The sequence below is a fragment of the Coregonus clupeaformis genome, chromosome 10, assembly GCF_020615455.1.
Source record: "Coregonus clupeaformis isolate EN_2021a chromosome 10, ASM2061545v1, whole genome shotgun sequence".
NCBI classification, from domain to species: Eukaryota; Metazoa; Chordata; class Actinopteri; order Salmoniformes; family Salmonidae; genus Coregonus; species Coregonus clupeaformis.
Genome location: NC_059201.1, coordinates 43,407,759 through 43,432,400, shown reverse-complemented (window position 1 = coordinate 43,432,400; position 24,642 = coordinate 43,407,759). Strand labels below are relative to the sequence as shown.

At 43.8% G+C, this 24,642-nt stretch overlaps 1 protein-coding gene across 5 annotated transcripts in view; it reads right to left on the bottom strand.

Annotated features, from left to right (window-relative positions):
* The window catches only part of celf4 (CUGBP, Elav-like family member 4), a 111,707-nt gene that overhangs the window by 19,266 nt on the left and 67,799 nt on the right, over nt 1-24,642 (bottom strand). For all 5 annotated transcript variants that reach the window (XM_041887923.2, XM_041887926.2, XM_041887924.2 and 2 more), the window contains exons 3-4: nt 5,915-5,963; nt 3,608-3,736 (exon numbers count right to left, since the gene is read on the bottom strand). In XM_041887923.2, the coding sequence (XP_041743857.1) occupies nt 3,608-3,736; nt 5,915-5,963 (178 nt within the window). The remainder of the gene's footprint in view (nt 1-3,607; nt 3,737-5,914; nt 5,964-24,642) is intronic.

Below are 24,642 nucleotides of genomic sequence, written 5' to 3'. Positions count from 1 at the left end.
AATAATCGTACCAACTGTTGTCACCTTCTCACCAAGCTGCTTGGCGATGGTCTTGTAGCCCATTCCAGCCTTGTGTAGGTCTACAATCTTGTCCCTGACATCCTTGGAGAGCTCTTTGGTCTTGGCCATGGTGGAGAGTTTGGAATCTGATTGATTGCTTCTGTGGACAGGTGTCTTTTATACAGGTAACAAACTGAGATTAGGAGCACTCCCTTTAAGAGTGTGCTCCTAATCTCAGCTCGTTACCTGCATAAAAGACACCTGGGAGCCAGAAATCTTTCTGATTGAGAGGGGGTCAAAACTTATTTCCCTCATTAAAATGCAAATCAATTTATAACATTTTTGACATGCGTGTTTCTGGATTTTTTTGTTGTTATTCTGTCTCTCACTGTTCAAATAAACCTACCATTAAAATTATAGACTGATAATTTCTTTGTCAGTGGGCAAACTTACAAAATCAGCAGGGGATGAAATACTTGATTCCCTCACTGTAGGTGTCCATCTTGTCGATATCTGTGGATCTGTTGGGTCGGTATTTGAATTGGAGTGGGTCCAGGGTGTCTGGGATGATGGTGTTGATGTGAGTCATGACCAGCCTTTCAAAGCATTTCATGGATACAGATCTGAGTGCCACGGGCAATAGTTATTTAAAAAGGTTACCTTGGCGTTTTTTGGCACAGTGACTATGGTGGTCTGCTTGAAACATGTAGGTATTGAATGTTAACCTGTTTAAAGGCCTTACTCACATCGGCTACGGAGCGTGATCACACAGTTGTCCAGAACAGCTGGTGCTCTCATGCACGGTTCAGTGTTCCTTGCCTTGAAGCAAGCATAGAAGGCATTTAGCTCGTCTGGTAGGCACGGGTCACTGGGCAGCTCGCAGCTGGGTTTCCCTTTGTAATCCATGATAATTTGCAAACCCTGTCAGATCCGACGAGCGTCAGAGCCGGCGTAGTAGGATACGATCTTAGTCCTGTATTGATGCTTTGCCTGTTTGATGGCTCATCGGAGGTCGTAGCGGGATTTCTTATAAGCGTCCAGATTAGTGTCCCACTCCTTGAAAGCGGCAACTCTAGCCTTTAGCTCAGTGCGGATGTTGCCTGTAATCCATGGCTTCTGGTTGGGATATGTATGTACGGTCACTGTGGGGACGATGTCGTCGATGCGCTTATAAATGAAGCTGGTGACTGATGTGGTAAACTCCTCAATGCCATCGGATGAATCCCGGAACATATTCCAGTCTGTGCTAGCAAAACAATCCTGTAGCTTAGCATCTGCTTCATCAGACCACTTCCGTATTGAGTGCGTCACTGGTACTTCCTGTTTGAGTTTTTGCTTGTAAGCAGGAATCAGGAGGATAGAGTTATGATCAGATTTGCCAAATGTAGAGTGAGGGAGAGCTTTGTATGTGTTTCGGTGTGTGAAGTATAGGTGATTTAGAGTTTTGTCTCTTCTAGTTGCACAGGTGACATGCTGGTAGAAATGACGTAAGATGGATTTCAGTTTCTCTGCATTAAAATCACCAGCCACTAGGAGCAATGCCTCTGGATGAGAATTTTCTTGTTTGCTTATGACCCTATAGAGCTCGTTAAGTGCGGTCTTAGTGCCAGCATTGGTTTGTGGTGGTAAATAGACAGCTACGAAAAATATAGATGAAAATTATCTTGTTAAATAGTATGGTCTACAGCTTTTATTTTTGTATTTATTTTACCTTTATTTAACTAGGCAAGTCAGTTAAGAACAAATTCTTATTTACAATGACGGCCTACACCGGCCAAAGCCGGACGACGCTGGGTCAATTGTGCGCCGCCCTATGGGACTCCCAATCACAGCCGGTTGTGATACAGCCTGGAATCGAACAAGGGGGTCTATAGTGACGCCTCAAGCACTGAGATGCAGTGCCTTAGACCGCTGCGCCACTCGGGAGCTTATCATGAGGTCTCCTGAGTGGCGCAGTGGTCTAAGGCACTGCATCGCAGTGCTAACTGTGCCACTAGAGATCCTGGTTCGAATCCAGGCTCTGTCGCGACCGGGAGACTCATGGGCGGCGCACAATTGGCCCAGCGTCGTCCAGGGTAGGGGAGGGAATGGCCGGCAGGGATGTAGCTCAGTTGATAGAGCATGGCGTTTGCAACGCCAGGGTTGTGGGTTCGATTCCCACGGGGGGCCAGTATAAAAAAAAAAAAATGTATTCACTAACTGTAAGTCGCTCTGGATAAGAGCGTCTGCTAAATGACTAAAATGTAAATGTAATGAGGTATTCTAACTCAGGCGAGCAGAACCTCGAGATTTCCTTAATATTAGAGATTGGAGGCACAAACCTCCCCCCTTGAGCTTACCCGAGGCTGCCGTTCGATTTTGACGATGCATAGAAAAAACAGCTAGGTATACACTGAGTGTATAAAAACATTAGGAACACCTGTTCTTTCCATGACATAGACTGACCAGGTGAATCCAGGTGAAAGCTATGATCCCTTACTTCAATCAGTGTAGATGAAGGGGAGGAGACAGGTTAAAGAAGGATTTTAAAGCCTTGAGACAATTGAGACATAGATTGTGTATGTGTACCATTCAGAGGGTGAATGAGCAAGACAACATATTTAAGTGCCTTTGAACGGGGTATGGTAGTAGGTGCCAGGCTCACCGGTTTAAGTGTGTCAAAAACTGCAACGCTGCAGGGTTTTTCACGCTCAACAGTTTTCCGTGTGTATCAAGAATGTTCCACCACCCAAAGGACATCCAGCCAACACAAACGTGGGAAGCATTGGAGTCAACATGGGCCAGCATCCCTGTGGCATGCTTTCCACACCTTGTAGAGTCCATGCCCGACGAATTGAGGCTGTTCTGAGGGCAAAAGGGGGTGCAACTCAATATTAGGAAGGTGTTCCACATTTTTTCTACACTCAGTGGATATTATCCATGTCGTTTTTCACCCATGACTCAGAGAAACTTAGGATATTACAGTTCTTCAGGTCCCGTTGATAGGTTAGTCTCAAACGGAGCTTGTCCAGTTTGTTCTCCGTCTCTTCCTTTTCCGAGTCTCTGGGATTAGGGCCTTGTCCGGGGTGAGCAGTATGTCCTGGGCTGCCGACTCACTAAGGTAGAAATCTTCATCCAAATTGAGGTTAGTGATTGCTGTTCTGATGTCCAGAAGCTCTTTTCGGTCATAGGAAACGATGGAGGAACATTATGTACAAATTTTTTTAAGATCATGCAAAAATAACACTAAATACTAAATAGCAGAATTGGCCAGGAGCCTGTAAAACGGCAAATATCCATTGCAACGCCATTCTTGAGGGAGGGGAATCTGATCCTAGATCTGTACCTAGGGGAAACTTCACCCTGGAGCCTGATGAAAAGTATGGTGAAGCTTCCTAAAAGGTCACTCATAGCCAGGCATAGGCTAAATGCCATCTAAGATAAATGCCGGAAATTAAAGCAAGCTAAAGTGTGATGGTAGAATACAATGCATCTGGCTCTTGTTAAGTCAAGGTGACAATTATTTAATTGCTTCAGTCCCAACTCAAATAAATACAAATTAATAAATAATGCTATGGTGTGATGATGAACATTACAAAGCTGTTGTGGTGGAACCACAGACACTGACCTTTGCTGTTTCCATCTGGACCTCTAAGGATGGTGCACTCTTCAATGCTGCCAAACGACTCAAAGAGACGTCGCACATCATCTTCGGACTGCTGCTTGTTGAGCATTCCCACAAATAGTTTTCTGTCTTCTGAAACAAAGAGGAACTGGTCATGAACAGGTATGTGTGTGCGCACATGTGTGTGAATGTGTGTGTGCACGCTTGTGACGTGAGTGTGTGTGTGTGTCTGTGAATGTGAATGTGTTCAAGTGTATCGAGTTTTCAGTGTGCAAGGCTGCGAGCGTGTTTGTTTGTGTGTGTGTTTAGGGTCTGCTCCCTCCGCTGCCTCTGCCTGACAGGCTGTCCTTGCAGAGTCAACAAGACTAATCTCGGCTCTGGCCTTGCACAGGGGGAATGTTTACATCAGGGATGGAGGACACACACACATTTGCGGCCAAAGTCTTCACAGTTCCCATGGGATGGCACCATTAATCGTTACATCTCTCAGAGGGAAACAATGCTTAACACACACACTAACATATTCATCTTGAGTTTAAATCAACAGGAACCAATAAGTGTTTGACTCTCTAGGGCGGGGATGTTTGAAGTGATGCACCATTTACAGACCAAGTCTATAGGACCATAAAGAGGTTTTTCGTATAGAGAATGTCCATCGAACTAACTCTATGGTGAGGCCGTTCTGGGGAGAGTTTCACTGTTTCCCTGACACAGATGAACCCTATCCATTTAAAAAATGTTTTAGTCCAGGACTAGATTTAGGGGGCTTTCACACCAAATTAGTTTGGAGTGGTTTTTCCCAACTTTGGCACGTTTTCCCCTTTAGTTCGGTTAGTTTGGACTTATGTGAACACTCTATCCTCACTCGGGAGCGCACTAAACAACGCACCGTGGTTCGCTCAAATAGGGTGGTCTCAGTCTGATTCCATTTGTATGGTGGTGCGGTTCGCTGCAGATGAGAATGCAGACCAAACACAGGAAAATGCTACATTAACAATGTCTACACTGTATTTCTGATCAATTTGATGTTATACAGTATTTTATTGCTAATCTTTATCAAGGGTACCAATCATTTTGGAGGTGTCTGTATTTCATGTTCTCCAAGACCACACTAAAAGAGCTGCTGCTTCAGGAGTGGACTGTCATTTTCTTTCGAAAACAAGGACATTTCTAAGTGACCCCAAACTTTTGAATGGTGTGAAAACGCCTTAATCTGTGTTCAGAAAACTAGTCACAATTCCTCCATTTCAAATAAGGGCTTAATTCACTACATTGACATAAGATGAAATGCCTGAATGTGTTCCCAGGGCAGAATCAGTCCCTGGTTAGAGGGGAAGAATGAAAACCAGCAGTTGGGTGAGGCCCGGATTTGAGAAAGAGGGACTTAGAGAAACAGGGGATGGATAGAGATAGAGAACAATAAGGTAGAAAAGAGAGAGGGAGAGATGTGGGAAACAGGGCGGATTGAGATAGGTAGAGGAAGAGAGAGGGGGAGGGAGAAAAGTGAGAATCCTTCTCTAGCCCTCCCACCAATTGTTTCTCTCTTCACTCCCCAGCTCCATCAATCACCGTTAGAGAGGACCGGAATAAACAGGGAGGAAGTCATGCAATCCCTCAGTAACTCTCGCTACCTCTCTCTTTCTTCTTCTCCCCCCTCTCTACCTCTCCCCTATCGCACACTCTACCTCTCTTTCTGTCCTTCTTCCCCTCACACACTTTCTACTTTTCTCTCTCTTTCTTTCTTTCCCTCTCCCTCCTCCTCCCCCATTCTCCACCTTTATCTCTCTCACTCGATATGATTTTTTTCCTCCAGTCTTTCCTCATTGCATGCTCTACTTCCTTTCCTCCCCCTCTCTCTCTCTCTCTCTCTCTCTCTCTCTCTCTCTCTCTCTCTCTCTCTCTCTCTCTCTCTCGCTCTCTCTCTCTCTGATGCTATTCAAAATTCGCTTATGCTTAATTCGCAACAAAATTGGTGTTGTATGGTGAACGTTTTTTTAAGAGAGTTGAGCAATACAGAGAAATGTAACACATTATAAATGTTTAAGAACCCTGTGGGGGCTGGCTGGGAGTCTGTCAGTTCCCGTCAAGGTAGGGCCATTAACCGTGACACGTTGGGAGTGGGACCGTGAGGGTGTGTGTGTGTGTGTGTGTGTGTGTGTGTGTGTGTGTGTGTGTGTGTGTGTGTGTGTGTGTGTGCATGTGCATGCGTGTGCATGGGTGTGTTCGTGCGTGCATGGGTGTGTGGACAGAGAGGGGCAATGGTGACACTGATGTGGGACGGCAGCCAAGTTTAAAGAAGTGGAGCACTACCTCCTCGACTCTCGCTGTCCGCAGGCTTCACCTGGATAGGCCTGTTCATCTAGAGAGAGAGAGAGAGAGAGAGAGAGAGAGAGAGAGAGAGAGAGAGAGAGAGAGAGAGAGAGAGAGAGAGAGAGAGAGAGTTAGGATTGCTTACTCAACATCAAGTAGTTACACACCATTTCCTAAATTTCGATGACAGCGTTGGCAAATAAGTAACACGACTTGTAAATGTGTTTTGTATAATGTAATTGTGAAGGACAACATTTGAGATTTGATTGTACAGGCACAGGAATTTAGAGAGGGGGATGAAAAGGATGGAGAGAAAAGGGAGAGAATACGTGCTTACATGTTTGGTAGTGTGATGTTGTGCTGGCTCTGTTTAAGTACATTGCAGTTCACCAGCACTTATATACTGTAGATAAATCATTTTAAATTGGTCTGGCTATGGAAGGAAGGCCCTAAAAATTGTCAAAGACTCCAGCCACCCTAGTCATAGACTGTTCTCTAGGGCTACCGCACGGCAAGTGGTACCGGAACACCAAGTCTAGGTCCAAAAGGCTTCTTAACAGCTTCTACCCCCAAGCCATAAGACTCCTGAACAGCTCATCATGGCTACCCAGACTATCTACTTTTTACTTAACACTTTTTTTATTTTCTTAAAAACTGCATTGTTGGTTAAGGTAAGTAAGCATTTCACTGTAAGGTCTACACCTGTTGTATTCGGCGCATGTGGCAAATACAATTTGATTTGATTATGTCTGCCTGCTTGTCTGTCTGTCCGTCCGTCCATATATCTGTCCGTCTATCTGTTTAACTACTCTAGACACCCAGTTTTCGTATAAGGCCTTGTCACCCTGCATGTGAGCCCTCTTTACCTCTCGCTGGCCAGCCCAGACACTCCTCCTTCCATTCCCCCTCTTTCATTTACACTACTCCTTCCATTCCCCCTCTTTCATTTACACTACTCCTTCCATTCCTGCTTTATACTCATCCTTTACACTCCTGCTTTACACTCCTCCTTCCATTCTTCCACTGCCTTTCTGTCAATCCTGGCTGCTTTCCCAATGCTCTCCGTCTCAGTAATACATGCACGCCGCAAAACGCTCGCTGCCAATCAATGTTTTAATATGCCAATCGCCACGCTGGCAGGAGGGAAGGGGGAGAAGAGAGAGTAAGAAGGGGAGGGAGATGGGGGAGAGCTGGAACGATGTGCCACAGAGGGGAAAGAGCGAGAGAGAAGGGTGTATGTGTGTGGAGGCGCGCGTGTTTGTGCGCGTGTTTGTGTCGGTGTGTGTGTGTTGTCGGGTAGTGTATGAAAGGGTGTATGCGTCATGATTCTTACATTCTCCCAATTTGTTGCAATTACAATGCACAGACTAACCAAAACAAAAACACTGTTGAGTGATACACTGTAAATAATTAAATTAATGGTTAGTGGACTAGCCAGCACTCTGGATTAGATGGAGCTCAATAAAGACATGTTTGGCTCTAACGTTAACGACCTGTAAACACAGTAAACAACTAGAGGTTGACAATATTAGGGGAACAATTTAGTATATTACTCTCTTTTTTACCATCTCTTCCTCAGTGTAAAAAGTCAAGGCCTGCTAAACCTCTCCATGCACAATAACAGTCCTTCGTTTAAGACCCAGTCACCCTTTCCCCCTCGCTCTCTCTCCTTTCCTCCCTCTATTTCATTGCCTTGCTAATGTTTTTAATGTACTTTGATGCATTATTTATATCACCCTGGCTGTTGATATCGAAAGAGAGCGAGAGAGGGAAAGAGAGAGGGAGGTGTGGAGAGACTGATAGAGGGAAAGAGTGGTGGAGAGACCAAAAGACAGTGAGAGAGAGAAAGAGGGCTAGAAAGAGGATAAGAAAGAGTGAGGATAAAAAACGTGGGACTAAAAGAAGTCACAGCTAGATGGAACCATTGAGCAACATTAAACAACTCTCTAGCCCCCATTCTCCATTATACACTTCCCTGAGAGAGAAAATACCATCTTCACCTCAATTTCACAAAAAGGAGCACCATTAAACGCACACACACTCACATGCACGCACACACACACACAGGTACGCACACACCCTTTGCACATCCACCCACGGTGTCTTAGTGAGAAACAGACGTTGTGCGGTTTGCTTGTGAGTTGAGAATGATCTGCTTTATTCACACTTGCATGTACACACACGCACACACACACACACACACACACACACACACACACACACACACACACACACTCACACCAGAAAACACCTTGCCGGGAGCATGCTTCTTCTCCTCTTACTCACACACACAGAGCTCAGCCCATTGTTGCTCCAGGGATGACAGTCCACTCCTGAAGCAGCAGCTCTTTTAGTGTGGTCTTGGAGAACATGAAATACAGACACCTCCAAAATGATTGGTACCCTTGATAAAGATTAGCAATAAAATACTGTATAAAATAAAGAATACAGATACTGAGATATACTGTATGCAATTTTTTATTTTATTATATTATTTTATACTAATACAATTGCTCAGACAAAGAGATGTTATTTAAAGGTCCAAATGCAGCTGTTTTTATCTCAATATCAAATATTTTTTGGATAGCAATTAAGTACCTTACTGTGATTGTTTTCAATTAAAATGGTCAAAAAGAAACAAAAATAGCTCCTTAGCTAATTTTGCTAGGACTGTGTGAGTTTCCCACTGTTCCAGTGTTTTTAAACCTCCTAATTATTGCCCTAATAGTGGTAAGTGGTATATATATATATATATATATATATATATATATATATATATATATATATATATATATATATATATATATAGAGTGGGGAGAACAAGTATTTGATACACTGCCGATTTTGCAGGTTTTCCTACTTACAAAGCATGTAGAGGTCTGTAATTTTTATCATAGGTACACTTCAGCTGTGAGAGACGGAATCTAAAATAAAAATCCAGAAAATCACATTGTATGATTTTTAAGAAATTAATTTGCATTTTATTGCATGACATAAGTATTTGATCACCTATCAACCAGTAAGAATTCCGGCTCTCACAGACCTGTTAGTTTTTCTTTAAGAAGCCCTCCTGTTCTCCACTCATTACCTGTATTAACTGCACCTGTTTGAACTCGTTACCTGTATAAAAGACACCTGTCCACACACTCAATCAAACAGACTCCAACCTCTCCACAATGACCAAGACCAGAGAGCTGTGTAAGGATATTAGGGATAAAATTGTAGACCTGCACAAGGCGGGAATGGGCTACAGGACAATAGGCAAGCAGCTTGGTAAGAAGGCAACAACTGTTGGCGCAATTATTAGAAAATGGAAGAAGTTCAAGATGACGGTCAATCATCCTCGGTCTGGGGCTCCATGCAAGATCTCACCTCGTGGGGCATCAATGATCATGAGGAAGGTGAGGAATCAGCCCAGAACTACACGGCAGGACCTGGTCAATGACCTGAAGAGAGCTGGGACCACAGTCTCAAAGAAAACCATTAGTAACACACTACGCCGTCATGGATTAAAATCCTGCAGCGCACGCAAGGTCCCCCTGCTCAAGCCAGCGCATGTCCAGGCCCGTCTGAAGTTTGCCAATGACCATCTGGATGATCCAGAGGAGGAATGGGAGAAGGTCATGTGGTCTGATGAGACAATAATAGAGCTTTTTGGTCTAAACACTCACCGTGTTTGGAGGAAGAAGAAGGATGAGTACAACTCCAACAACACCATCCCAACCGTGAAGCATGGAGGTGGAAACATCATTCTTTGGGGATGCTTTTCTGCAAAGGGGACAGGACGACTGCACCGTATTGAGGGGAGGATGGATGGGGCCATGTATCGCGAGATCTTGGCTAACAACCTCCTCCCCTCAATAAGAGCATTGAAGATGGGTCGTGGCTGGGTCTTCCAGCATGACAACAACCCTAAACACACAGCCAGGGCAACTAAGAAGTGGCTCCGTAAGAAGCATCTCAAGGTCCTGGAGTGGCCTAGCCAGTATCCAGACCTGAACCCAATAGAACATCTTTGGAGGGAGCTGAAAGTCCGTATTGCCCAGCGACAGCCCCGAAACCTGAAGGATCTGGAGAAGGTCTGTATGGAGGAGAGGGCCAAAATCCCCTCTGCAGTGTGTGCAAACCTGGTCAAGACCTACAGGAAACGCATGATCTCTATAATTGCAAACAAAGGTTTCTGTACTAAATATTAAGTTCTGCTTTTCTGATGTATCAAATACTTATGTCATGCAATAAAATGCAAATTAATTACTTAAAAATCATACAATGTGATTTTCTGGATTTTTGTTTTAGATTCCGTCTCTCACAGTTGAAGTGTACCTATGATACAAATTACAGACCTCTACATGCTTTGTATGTAGGAAAACCTGCAAAATCGGCAGTGTATCAAATACTTGTTCTCCCCACTGTATATATATATATATATATATATATGTATATATGTGTATATATACAGTACCAGTCAAATGTTTGGACACAACTACTCATTCAAGTGTTATTTTTTTGGGGGGGGACTATTTTCTAAGAATTATAGTGAAGACATCAAAACTAAGAAATAACTCATATGGAATCATGTAGTAACCACAAAAGTGTTAAACAAATCAAAATATATTTTATATTTGAGATTCTTCAAATAGCCACCCTTTGCCTTGATGACAGCTTTGCACACTCTTGGCATTCTCCCAACCAGCTTCACCTGGAACGCTTTCCCAACAGTCTTGAAGGAGTTCCCACATATGCTGAGCATTTATTGGCTGCTTTTCCTTCACTCTGCCATCCGACTCATCCCAAACCATCTCAATTGGGTTGAGGTCGGGGGATTGTGGAGGCCAGGTCATCTGATGCAGCACTCCATCACTCTCCTTCTTGGTAAAATAGCCCTTACACAGCCTGGAGGTGTGTTGGGTCATTGTCCTGTTGAAAAACAAATGATAGTCCCACTAAGCCCAAACCAGATGGGATGGCGTATCGCTGCAGAATGCTGTGGTAGCCACGCTGGTTAAGTGTGCCTTGAATTCTAAATAAATAACAGACAGTGTCACCAGCAAAGCAACCCCACACCATAGAACATCCTCCTCCATGCTTTATGATGGGAACTACACATGCTGAGATAATCCGTTCACCCACACCGCGTCTCACAAAGACACGGCGGTTGGAACCAAAAATCTCAAATTTGGACTCCAGACGAAAGGACACATTTCCACTGGTCTAATGTCAATTGCTCGTGTTTCTTGGCTCAAGCAGGTCTCTTCTTCTTATTGGTGTCCCTTAGTAGTGGTTTCTCTGCAGCAATTCGACCATGAAGGCCTCATTCACGCAGTCCCCTCTGAACAGTTGATGTTGAGATGTGTCTGTGACTTGAACTCTATTTGGGCTGCAATTTCTGAGGTGCAGTTAACTCTAATGAACTTATCCTCTGCAGCAGAGGTAACTCTGGGTCTTCCATTCCTGTGGCGGTCCTCATGATAGCCAGTTTCATCATAGTGCTTGATGGTTTTTGCGACTGCACTTGAAGAAACGTTCAAAGTTCTTAAAGCTTTCCGTATTGACTGACCTTCATGTCTTAAAGCAATGATGGACTGTCGTTTCGCTTTGCTTATTTGAGCTTTTCTTGCCATAATATGGACTTGGTCTTTTACCAAATAGGGCTATCTTCTGTTTACCTTGTCACAACACAACTGATTGGCTCAAATGCATTAAGAAGGAAATAAATTCCACAAATTAACTTTTAATAAGGCACACCTGTTAATTGAAATGCATTCCAGGTGACTACCTCATGAAGCTGGTTGAGAGATTGCCAAGAGTGTGCAAAGCTGTCATCAAGGCAAAGGGTGGCTATTTGAAGAATCTCAAATAAAATATATATTTTGATTTGTTTAACACTTTTTTGGTTACTACATGATTCCATATGTTATTTCATAGTTTTGATTTTTTCACTATTATTCTACAATGTAAAAAATAAAGGAAAACCCTTGAATGAGTAGGTGTGTCCAAACTTTTGACTGGTAGTGTATATATATATATATATATATATATATATATATCATTTTTTTTATTGTTGGATTTATGAAGGTCAACAACTATTCGTCTCTTTTAGTTTGTGAGTTCTTTGCCTTTCCCCACGGTGATGGATGACAAATGTTTTTTTTACATGCGTGTTACCTCATTGTTATATCCCAGTGAAACAGGAAGCCTTGAAAGTTCACATTACAGTTCCTTAAGCTGAATGAACATAAAAAAGTAGAATGATTTTATTTTGTTTGATTTTACTTACAAGAATCTTTAGGGGTGCCAATAATTTCGACATCTATCCTTTTGAGATTTTCTTTATTACTCTCTTTCTCTGAGCAATTGTATTAGTGTAAAATAATATAATGTTCATTTGGGGGGGGCATATAGCTCAGTATTTGTATTATTTATTTAATAAAGATTAGTATTTTTTGCTCATCTTTATCAAGGGTGTCAATAATTTTGGAGGTGACTCCAAACACCTGTACACACACGCACACCGCACGCACACACACAAACACACACACACACAGCAGGTATCCTAGGGGCGGCAGGTAGCCTAGCGCTTAGAGCGTTGGGCTAGTAACCGAAAGGTTGCTGGTTCGAATACCTGAGCTGATAAGGTGAGAAATCTGTCAATGTGCCCTTGAGCAAGGTACTTAACCCAAATTTGCTCCAGGGGCACCGTACGACCCTGTAAAACAACACATTTCACTGCACCTATCCGGTGTATTTGACAATAAAACATTTAAATATATATATAAAACACACACACACACAGTCTGCTGCTGCCCTCCATTATGTAATCCAATGACACCACTCTGCCTCATTCACTGCTGCCATAGATTCACTGCTAAACAGAAACGCAGGGGTTAGTCATTTCTACATTGTCTTGGATTTTTATGGGAACACACACACCTACTTTTTCATCATAGCAGTAAGAAAAAAGTGAATCACATTTATGAGAAAGTCTGACACCGGAAGGGAGGTCATTTCATTATTAAAATAAGAGAGCACTGCTGGAAATTCTTACAGTGAGAAAGAGACTTGCTTTACTTTCATATTCCTTCTTCAGATAGTAGCAGTAGTCTTTTGCTACTGTCCTCAATTTACCTGGTGTTTACGTAGACATTGCATAATGTTATGACATTACTATTACTAATAGCTTACTTTTGGTTTCTTCTGTATTAATTGAAAGAAGTCGCACTAAGTTCCTTTTGATGCTTTAACATAACATACAATTGTATTGGCCATCAAAATAAATGTGTATTTTTGCTGTCTGTTGTTTAATCCCCACGTATACCACACACACTATGCTGGCAATTTGATTTATCAATTTCAAAACTCTACCAGAAAGTATAAATTATTACTGTTGTTTTCCAACTACCATCTGTTACGGGACTGTAAAGTAAAGTGTTACCAATTCTCCCTTCCTCTCCCACCCCTCCTCACGATAGTCAGACAGGGCCAGTCATATTCTTTCACATCTCGTAAATACGGGAGAGGAGAGAAGAATTCTCCAAGAATGTAATGGCTTGGCCTACTTGTTTGGCCACGGATTGTGTAGCGAGTCAGTCACTGGGGAGGAAGCAAAACAAATACTAAATAAAAAACATATTGATAAATTATGAATTGGCACAGTCTGTGCTTCTCTGGTCGTTTCTTTGCAGCCAGCCAACTACTCAAACTCTGATATGGTCGTACACTGCACCACTAATGAGGAGTTATGCATTTCAGGGTACATGTCTACACGCACGCACACACACCCACACACACTACACACTAAACACATTTAGCATTCAAGTTTCCCCCTGATCAATTCAAAACCCCTTTCCCATTCACAAGCCATGCTCATTTTCTTTTACTTCAATTATTTAGAATTCGCAGCCCGCAATCTTTCACAATTAATTTCCTCGATCTAGAAAACATTTCATTTTAAAGGGACTCACAGAAAATGGTACTGGGTGAGTGTCAAGGCACATACAGTTTCAAATGCAAGGCAGAGAGAAAAATATAAAATACTTTTGGAAAAGCTTCCCTGGCCACTTTCTCTTTCAAACCTCTTCTCACATCCTTTCTTTCAACTGTTTCACCCCAATCTACCTCCTCTATCTCTCATCCTGCTCATATGTCTGCTCCCTTTCTTTTAAAGTTGCAGTTTGTTGAAACTTTAAGCATCTATAGACCATTTACAGGGGACTATCCAAATAAAGTGTGAAAAAAAAAAAAATATATATATATATATATATATATATATATATACACACACACATTTGCCTTATTTTAGTCTGTCTGCAAAAAATCCATCAGAGTTTGTGACAATGGCAGTTCATTTAGCCTTCAAACACATTTGAAATGCAACCAGTATCATATTACAGCTAGATAATAATAGAATGTGGAGATGTGTCGTTTGGATGAGAATAACTCTACAACGCACACACACACACACAAACACACATACAGATTGCTATATAATTAGACATACAGTATGCAGGCAATCAACAGCCTCTAAATTTTTCATGGGGATTATAATATAATATATGCCATTTAGCTGACGATTTTATCCAATGTGACTTACAGTCAACCGTGCATACGGTGCCTTCAGAAAGTATTCACACCCCTTGACTTTCTCCACATTTTGTTGTGTTACAAGGTGGGATTAAAATTGATTTAATTGTAATTTTTTGTCAACGATCTACACAAAGTGGAATAAAATTCGAACAAAAATAAAACACTAATATATCTTGATTACATGACTTTGGCAGAGATTATAGCTGTGAGTTCTTTTGGGTAAATCTCTAAGAGCTTTGCACACCTGGCTTGTACAATATTTGCACATTATCCTCTGTCAAGTTGATTGTTGATCATTGCTAGATTTCCAAGCCAATTTAAGTCAAAATTGTAACTAGGCCACACAGGAACATTCAATGTCGTCTTGGTAAGCAACTTCAGTGTATATTTGGTGTTTTAGGTTATTGTCCTGCTGAAAGGTGAATTTGGCTCCAATGTGTCTGCTGGAATGTAGACTGAACCAGGGTTTCCTCTAGGATTTTGCCTGTGCTTAGCGCTATTCGTCCTTGCCAATGACAAGCATCCCCATAACATGATGCAGCCACCACCATGCTTGAAAATATGAATAGTGGTACTCAGTGATGTACTGGATTTTCCCCAAACATAATGCTATGTTTTTAGGACATACAGTTACTTTTTTTGCTTCATTGCAAACAGGATGCATGTTTTGGAATATTTTTTTTCTGTAAAGGCTTCCTTATTTTCACTCTGTCATTTAGGTTAGTATTGTGGAATAAATACAATTTGTTGATCCATCCTGAGTTTTCTCACACATTAAACTATGTAAGTCTAGTTTTACTTTAGTAGTGTTTCTATCTATAGCTAGAGAACTCCTAGAGAACTCCTGGTATACATTTTTTTGTCATTATCTGTTAATGGTCTAGTACTTTCTTTTTGTTAGCTAAGGCCATTTACTTTAAGTGCTGTTTTCCAAGTGGCCTACTTGGTGTGTGAACTGCTGACTGTTCATAATTTGCAGATGGGGGGGGTTTCACCTCTCCTAGGCAATCAGCAATTAGTACAGGGAGTTGTGCTCTCCACCTCTACTAGGCAATTAGCAATTATTGTTAGTTTTTCAGTCTCCCCTGGTTTTTCAGTGGTAGCTGTAAGCGGCGGTCGTGTCAGTGGCGGCAATCTTCGCTCTCTCTCTCCCACTACTCTCTCCTCTTCTATCCTATCATCTCTCCCTTCTGCTAAATTCTTCTCCCTTCTGTCACCTGATTCTGCCTCTTCGACCCTACTCTCTCCCTTTTTGCATCCTATGACTCGCACTGTCCCCTTTCCTCCCAGCCGGCTCAGCCCTCCCCTCCTGCTCCGTGGTTGAGTGACTCATTGCGAGCTTACAGAACAGGGCTGCAGGCAGCTGAGCGAAAATGGAGGAAAACTAAACTTCTGGAGGACCTATCATCCTTTCAATCCCGCCTCTCTACCTTCTCTTCATCTGTATCCGCTGCTAAAGCCACTTTCTACCACTCTAAATGTCAAGCTTCTGCCTCTAACCATAGGAAACTCTTTTCCACCTTCTCCTTAATCCTCCACCCCCTCCCCCTCCCTCTCTGCGGACGACTTTGTCAACCACTTAGAAAAAAAGGTTGATGACATCCGCTACTCATTCACTCAGCCTATTGAGTTCATTGGTCTCACTCACACAGAACTACCCTACGCCTTGACCTCTTTCTCCCCTCTCTCTCCAGATGACATCCTGCGACTAGTGAGGTCTGGCCGCCCGGCAACCTGCACGCTCGACCCCATCCCCTCCTCCCTTCTCCAGACCATCTCTGGGGACGTTCTCCCATTCCTCACTTCCCTCATCAACTCATCCCTGACCACTGGCTGCGTCCCCTCTGACTTCAAAATGGCCAGAGTTGCTCCCCTACTCAAGAAACCAACACTCGACTCATCTGACGTCAAAAACTATAGACATGTATCCCTTCTTTCTTTTCTTTCCAAAACACTTGAGCATGCTGTCTCTGATCAACTCTCTCATTATCTCTCTCAGAACAATCTTCTTGACTCTAACCATTCAGGCTTCAATAGGGGTCACTCAACCGAGACTGCTCTATTCTGTGTCACGGAGGCTCTCGACACTGCCAAAGCTGACTCTCTCTCCTCTGTTCTCATCCTCCTAGATCTATCCGCTGCCTTTGACACCATGAACCATCAGATCCTCCCCTCCACCCTCTCAGGAATGGACGTCTCAGGCTCTGCACACTCTTGGATTGCATCCTACCTGGCAGGCTGCTCCTACTAGGTGACGTGGAGAGGATTTGTGTCTGCACCACGTACTCTCACTACTGGTGTCCCCCAGGGCTCGGTTCTAGGCCCTGTCCTCTTCTCTCTATACACCAAGTCACTCGGCTCCTTCATATCCTCACATGGTCTCTCCTATCATTGCTATGCAGATCACACTCAACTACTTTTCTCCTTCCCCCCTTCTGACACCTAGGTGGCGACAGACATCTCTACGTTCCTGGCAGATATCTCAACTTGGATGTCGGGCCACCACCTCAAGCTCAACCTCGACAAGACAGAACTGCTCTTCCTCCCGGGGAAGGCCTGCCCACTCAAAGACCTCTCCATCATGGTTGACAACTCCACAGTGTGACCCTCCCAGAGTGCAAAGAACCTTGGCGTGACCCTGGACAAAACCCTGTCGTTCTCTGCAAACATCAAAGCAGTGACCCTCTCCTGCAGGTTCATGCTCTACAACATCCGTAGAGTACGACCCTACCTCATACAGGAAGCGGCGCAGGTCCTAATCCAGGCACTTATCCTCTCCCATCTGGATTACTGCAACTCGCTGTTGGCTGGGCTCCCCGCTTGTGCCATCAAACCCCTGCAACTATCCAGGGCAGCTCCCGCTCAGCCCAGTCCAAGCTCTTCTCTGTCCTGGCACCCCAATGGTGGAACCAGCTTCCCCCTGAAGCTAGGACAGCTAAGTCCCTGCCCATCTACCGAAAACATCTGAAACCCTACCTCTTCAAACAGTATCTTAAATAATCCTCCTCCTCACCTCGAAACCCCCCCAGAAAAAATACATATATATATATACAGTAATATATACAGTTAATTATTATTATTATTATTATTATTATTATTATTATTATTATTATTATACAGTGGGGAGAACAAGTATTTGATACACTGACGATTTTGCAGGTTTTCCTACTTACAAAGCATGTAGAGGTCTGTAATTTTTATCATAGGTACACTTCAACTGTGAGAGACGGAATCTAAAACAAAAATCCAGAAAATCACATTGTATGATTTTTAAGTAATTAATTTGCATTTTATTGCATGACATAAGTATTTGATCACCTACCAACCAGTAAGAATTCCGGCTCTCACAGACCTGTTAGTTTTTCTTTAAGAAGCCCTCCTGTTCTCCACTCATTACCTGTATTAACTGCACCTGTTTTAACTCGTTACCTGTAAAAAAGACACCTGTCCACACACTCAATAAAACAGACTCCAACCTCTCCACAATGGCCAAGACCAGAGAGCTGTGTAAGGACATCAGGGATAAAATTGTAGACCTGCACAAGTCTGGGATGGGCTACAGGACAATAGGCAAGCAGCTTGGTGAGAAGGCAACAATTGTTGGCGCAATTATTAGAAAATGGAAGAAGTTCAAGATGACGGTCAATCACCCTCGGTCTGGGGCTCCATGCAAGATCTCACCTCGTGGGGCATCAATGATCATGAGGAAGTTGAGGGATCAGCCCAGAACTACACGGGAGGATCTTGTCAATGATCTCAAGGCAGCTGGGAACATAGTCACCAAGAAAACAATTGGTAACACACTACGCCGTGAAGGACTGAAATCCTGTAGCGCCTGCAAGGTCCCCCTGCTCAAGAAAGCACATTTACAGGGCCGTCTGAAGTTTGCCAATGAACATCTGACTGATTCAGAGGAGAACTGGGTGAAAGTGTTGTGGTCAGATGAGACCAAAATCGAGCTCTTTGGCATCAACTCAACTCACCATGTTTGGAGGAGGAGGAATGCTGCCTATGACCCCAAGAACACCATCCCCACCGGCAAACATGTTTTTCTGCTAAGGGGACAGGACAGCTTCACCGCATCAAAGGGACGATGGACGGGGCCATGTACTGTCAAATCTTGGGTGAGAAACTCCTTCCCTCAGCCAGGGCATTGAAAATGGGTCGTGGATGGGTATTCCAGCATGACAATGACCCAAAACACATGGCCAAGGCAACAAAGGAGTGGCTCAAGAAGAGGCACATTAAGGTCCTGGAGTGGCCTAGCCAGTCTCCAGACCTTAATCCCATAGAAAATCTGTCGAGGGAGCTGAAGGTTCGAGTTGCCAAACGTCAGCCTCGAAACCTTAATGACTTGGAGAAGATCTGCAAAGAGGAGTGTAACAAAATCCCTCCTGAGATGTGTGCAAACCTGGTGGCCAACTACAAGAAACGTTTGACCTCTGTGATTGCCAACAAGGGTTTTGCCACCAAGTACTAAATCATGTTATGCAAATCAATTTATAAAAAAATTTGACATGCGTTTTTCTGGACTTTTTTGTTGTTATTCTGTCTCTCACTGTTCAAATAAACCTACCATTAAAATTATAGACTGATCATGTCTTTGTCAGTGGGCAAACGTACAAAATCAGCAGGGGATCAAATACTTATTTCCCTCACCGTATATATATATAAAAGACACTTAACCATCACTTGCACTTGCACTTGACCCATCTACCGATAGGTGCCCTTCTTTGAGAGGCAATGGAAAACCTGGTCTTTGTGGTTGAATCTGTGTTTGAAATTCACTGCTTGACTGAGGGACCTTATAGATAATTGTATGTGTGGGGTACAGAGATGAGGTAGTCATCCACAAATCATGTTGAACATTATTATTGTACACAGATTGAGTCCATGCAATTTATTCTGTGACTTGTTAAGCAAATTTGTAGTCCTGAACTTATTTAGGCTTGCCATAACAAAGGGATTGAATACTTTTTAATTAATTCAACAAAAAAATCTAAAAACATCATTCCACTTTGTCATTATGGAGTATTATGTGTAGGCCAGGGACACAACATCTCAATTTAATCAATTTTAAATTCACGCTGTAACACAACACAATGTGGAAAAAGTAAGGGGTGTGAATACTTTCTGAAGGCATTGTATATTTTACGTATGGGTGATCCAGGGTATGAAACCCACTACCCTGGCCTTACAAGCGCCATGCTCTACCAACTGAGCTACAAAGGTTAATAGCAGACACTTTATACTGAACAAAAATATAAACGCAACATGCAACAATTTCAAAGATTTTACTGAGTTACAGTTCATATAAGGAAATCAGTCAATTTAAATAAATTCATTAGGCCCTAATCTATGGATTTCACATGACTGGAGGGCACAGGCCAAACCACTTTGGAGCAAGACCCATCCACTTGGGAGACAGGCCCAGCTAATCAGAATGAGTTTTTCCCCACAAAAGGGCTTAATTACACGCAGAAATAATCCTCAGCCCACACCCCTCAAACGATCCCGCAGGTGAAGAAGCCGGATGTGGAGGTCCTGGGCTGGCGTGGTTAACGACGTTGGAGGCGGCTTATGGTAGAGAAATTAACATTAAATTCTCTGGCAACAGCTCTGGTGGACATTCCTGCAGTCAGCATGCCAATTGCACGCTCCCTCAAAACTTGAGACATCTGTCGCATTGTGTTGTGTGACAAAACTGCACATTTTAGAGTGGCCTTTTATTGTCCCCAGCACAAGGTGCAACTGTGGAATGATCATGCTGTTTAATCAGCTTCTTCATACCTGTCAGGTGGATGGATTATATTGGCAAAGGAGAAATGCTCACTAACAGGAATGTAAACAAATGGGTGCCTAAAATGTAAGATAAATAAGCATTTTGTGTGTATGGAAAATTTCAGGCATCTTTTATTCAGCTCATGAAACATGGGACCAACACTTTACATGTTGCGTTTATATTTTTGTTCAGTATAAAAATAGGCTTATTATAAGAAAGGCAGGTGTTGGAGATGGAAGTTGAGCGTGAGAGGAGGGAGAGAGAGGAAAAAGAGAATATGTTAGAAAGGAAATTGGTGCGAGAAAAGTGTAGATAAGGCCAAAGAGAGGTGTTTATTGAGAAGTGTGAGAGAGAGAGCGAGAGCAAGAGAGGGTGTTGAGTATTTGCAGGGCCTCTTTCTAAACAGAATGCATAGGCTTTGCAGTGTCGATTAGGTGGCAAGAGAAAGCCATAAATTATATTTTCTCTCCCCAGAAGTGGACATAAATCAAACAGCGACAGCAGCAGCATGTCATCACTTGATTTGCTTTTACTTATCTAATGAATAAAAATATTCAAAAGCTGTCAAATTTGGAACTTGGCTAAATCTTTGTGCCCTGACTAGCCTTCACTGGGGTAGAGAGAGTGGGAGGAGTGGGCACTTGGTAATTGCCCCAAGGGTATTTATGAGCTTCATAGACTGAGTTCTGTGTCGTAATCCAAGACGTCCCCTGCATATGCATACACGCTTGCAGGCACACACACACACACACACACACACACACACACACACACACACACACACACACACACACACACACACACACACACACACACACACACACACACACACACACACACACACACACACACACACACACATACACACACATCCTCCACCCCCACACACACGTTTCTCTCTCTCTCCAGCCAGGTCACCCGTGATACAAGTCAGTATTTGTCATCGATCCATGTCTGAGGACGTCGGGAGATGATGTGAAAACCGGCCACTAGGGGCAACAGTGAGCGCTGTTTCCTTCAAGTAGGTTTCGGTTTGGCTAGGGTGTTGTGAACGGGGATGGCGGATGGACCTAAGCATCTGCCTCTGAATGCAAGTTCGAATCCAGAGTTAGAAAGTTGTTTTTGTGATTTTTGTTTTAATCCTTTCCTAAACCTCAAGCCTTACCTTAACCATTCAGAGTTAATGCCTAACCTTAACATTTTGGAGTTAATGCCTAAACTTAACCTGAAACACTTAGAAATTTACATTTGCAACAACTTCGAAATTTGACCTTTGAGAAACATGGATGAACGTATCATTCTGATGTAAGACTGTGAGAGCTAGTTCCTCTCCTCTCCTCTCCTCTCCTCTCCTCTCCTCTCCTCTCCTCTCCTCTCCTCTCCTCTCCTCTCCTCTCCTCTCCTCTCCTCTCCTCTCCTCTCCTCTCCTCTCTTTCCCTCCAGTCCTGGAGACAGAAAGGGAGGGCAGATCTGAGGCCTAGGACCGTAGGGACAATTTAATGCTGTAAGTAATCACTATAGCAGGGAACTGCCTACTCTCTGGCTGGAGTACACACACACACACACACACACACACACACACACACACACACACACACACACACACGTGTGCACAGATACACAAGAGTATGGATCGAAGAGCACACACAAATACACACACATGCTCATACACTTCTCAAACTTCTCACTAAAACCGAACATCCTGAGACATACACAAACACAGACAGCCCAGACACACCCTCTTCTCTCCTGATCGCTCTCCCCATCCTCTCCGATCACATAATCACCCTTCCCTCTCTCCCTGGCTGATTAAATATAGAACATGGAAGAGGGGAGGGGAAAAAAGGAGGGTAAAGGGAGGAGAAGAGAGGAGGGGGGGTGATACTGCCAAATCTGTTTTTGGCTAAGAAACAACATTGATGCTTTCAGTAAGCCATCTCCATCTGCCCAAATTTTTGATGAGAAATTTAGGTGAGAAATCTCCCTCTCCCACACATCAAACACTTTCATCACAATGCCTTTGCAAAATAATCACTGTAACTCACAGACACACTCCTTAAAATAGTGCACAAAGGTCCAGGGAACCTTTCACACACACACACACACACACACACACACACACACACACACACACACACACACACACACACACACATACACACAGAGAGACTTCCAAGAACGATCCTCCACCCTTGGAAAGTGTCAAGGACAGAGCATCTGTCAATCACACTCCTCTATCGCTCATCTCCTCTTTTTCTATGTTTCCACATTCCTGCCTTTATTCCATTCTACCGCTTCAGCTATTTACCCCTCTAACAACAGGCCCCTTAATGAGCAGCTCGACACTGTCTTCTCAGTCCCACAAAATAATGATTAGAATAATTTCAAAACTTAAATAATTCCAAACGCAATTCCCGAGACAGAGAACGAGAAAGAAAGGAGGCAGATGAGGGCGGTTGCACCGCTGAAATTAAACCGGCGGCTCCTAATTTGCCCTTTGAACAAAGCTTTACACCCACCCCCTGAGGATGGGTGTAATGTTAGCAGGCCCACCACCGCTTTCCTCCCTTAACTCCCATAACTCTATCCTCCTGATTCCTGCTTATAAGCAAAAACTAAAGCAGGAAGCACCAGTGACTCGGTTAATAAAAAAGTGGTCAGATGACGCAGATGCTAAGCTACAGGACTGTTTTGCTAGCACAGACTGGAACATGTTCCGGGATTCTTCAGATAGCATTGAGGAGTACACCACATCAGTCACTGGCTTCATCAATAAGTGCATCGATGATGTCGTCCCCACAGTGACAGTGCGTACATACCAACCAGCCAGAAGCCATGGATTACAGGAAACATCCGCACTGAGCTAAAGGGTAGAGCTGCCGCTTTCAAGGAGCGGGACTCTAACCCGGACGCTTATAAGAAATCCTGCTATGCCCTCCGACGAACCATCAAACAGGCAAAGAGTCAATACAGGACTAAGATTGAATCGTACTACACTGGCTCTGACGCTCGTCGGATGTGGCAGGGCTTGAAAACTATTACAGACTACAAAGGGAAGCACAGCCGCGAGCTGCCCAGTGACACAAGACTTCCAGACAAGCTAAACCACTTCTATGCTCGCTTCGAGGCAAGCAACACTGAAGCATGCATGAGAGCACCAGCTGTTCCGGATGACTATGTGATCACGCTCTCTGTAGCCGATGTGAGTAAGACTTTTAAGCAGGTCAACATTCACAAGGCCGCAGGGCCAGACGGATTACCAGGACGTGTACTCTGAGCATGTGCTGACCAACTGGCAAGTGTCTTCACTGACATTTTCAACATGTCCCTGACTGAGTCTGTAATACCAACATGTTTCAAGCAGACCACCATAGTCCCCATGCCCAAGGACTCTAAGATAACCTGCCTAAATGACTACCGACCCGTAGCACTGACGTCTGTAGCCATGAAGTGCTTTGAAAGGCTGGTCATGGCTCACATCAACAGCATTATCCCAGAAACCCTAGACCCACTCCAATTTGCATTCCTGCCCCAACAGATCCACAGATGATGCAATCTCTATTGCACTCCACACTGCCCTTTCCCACCTGGACAAGAGGAACACCTACGTGAGAATGCTATTCATTGACTACAGCTCAGCATTCAACACCATAGTGCCCTCAAAGCTCATCACTAAGCTAAGGATCCTGGGACTAAACACCTCCCTCTGCAACTGGATCCTGGACTTCCTGATGGGCCGCCCCCAGGTGGTAAGGGTAGGTAACAACACATCTGCCACACTGATCCTCAACACGGGGGCCCCTCAGGGGTGCGTGCTCAGTCCCCTCCTGTACTCCCTGTTCACCCATGACTGCATGGCCAGGCACGACTCCAACACCATCATTAAGTGTTCCGACGACACAACAGTGGTAGGCCTGATCACCGACAACAATGAGACAGCCTATAGGGAGGAGGTCAGAGACCTGGCCGTGTGGTGCCAGGATAACAACCTCTCCCTCAATGTGACCAAGACAAAGGAGATGATTGTGGACTACAGGAAAAAAAAGAGGACTGAGCACGCCCCCATTCTCATCGACGGGGCTGTAGTGGAACAGGTTGAGAGCTTCAAGTTCCTTGGTGTCCACATCACCAACGAACTATCATGGTCCAAACACACCAAGACAGTCGTGAAGAGGGCACGACAAAGCCTATTCCCCCTCAGGAGACTGAAAAGATTTGGCATGGGTCCTCAGATCCTCAAAAAATTATACAGCTGCACCATCGAGAGCATCCTGACTGGTTGCATCACCGCCTGGTATGGAAACTGCTTGGCCTCCGACCGCAAGGCACTACAGAGGGTAGTGCGTACGGCCCAGTACATCAC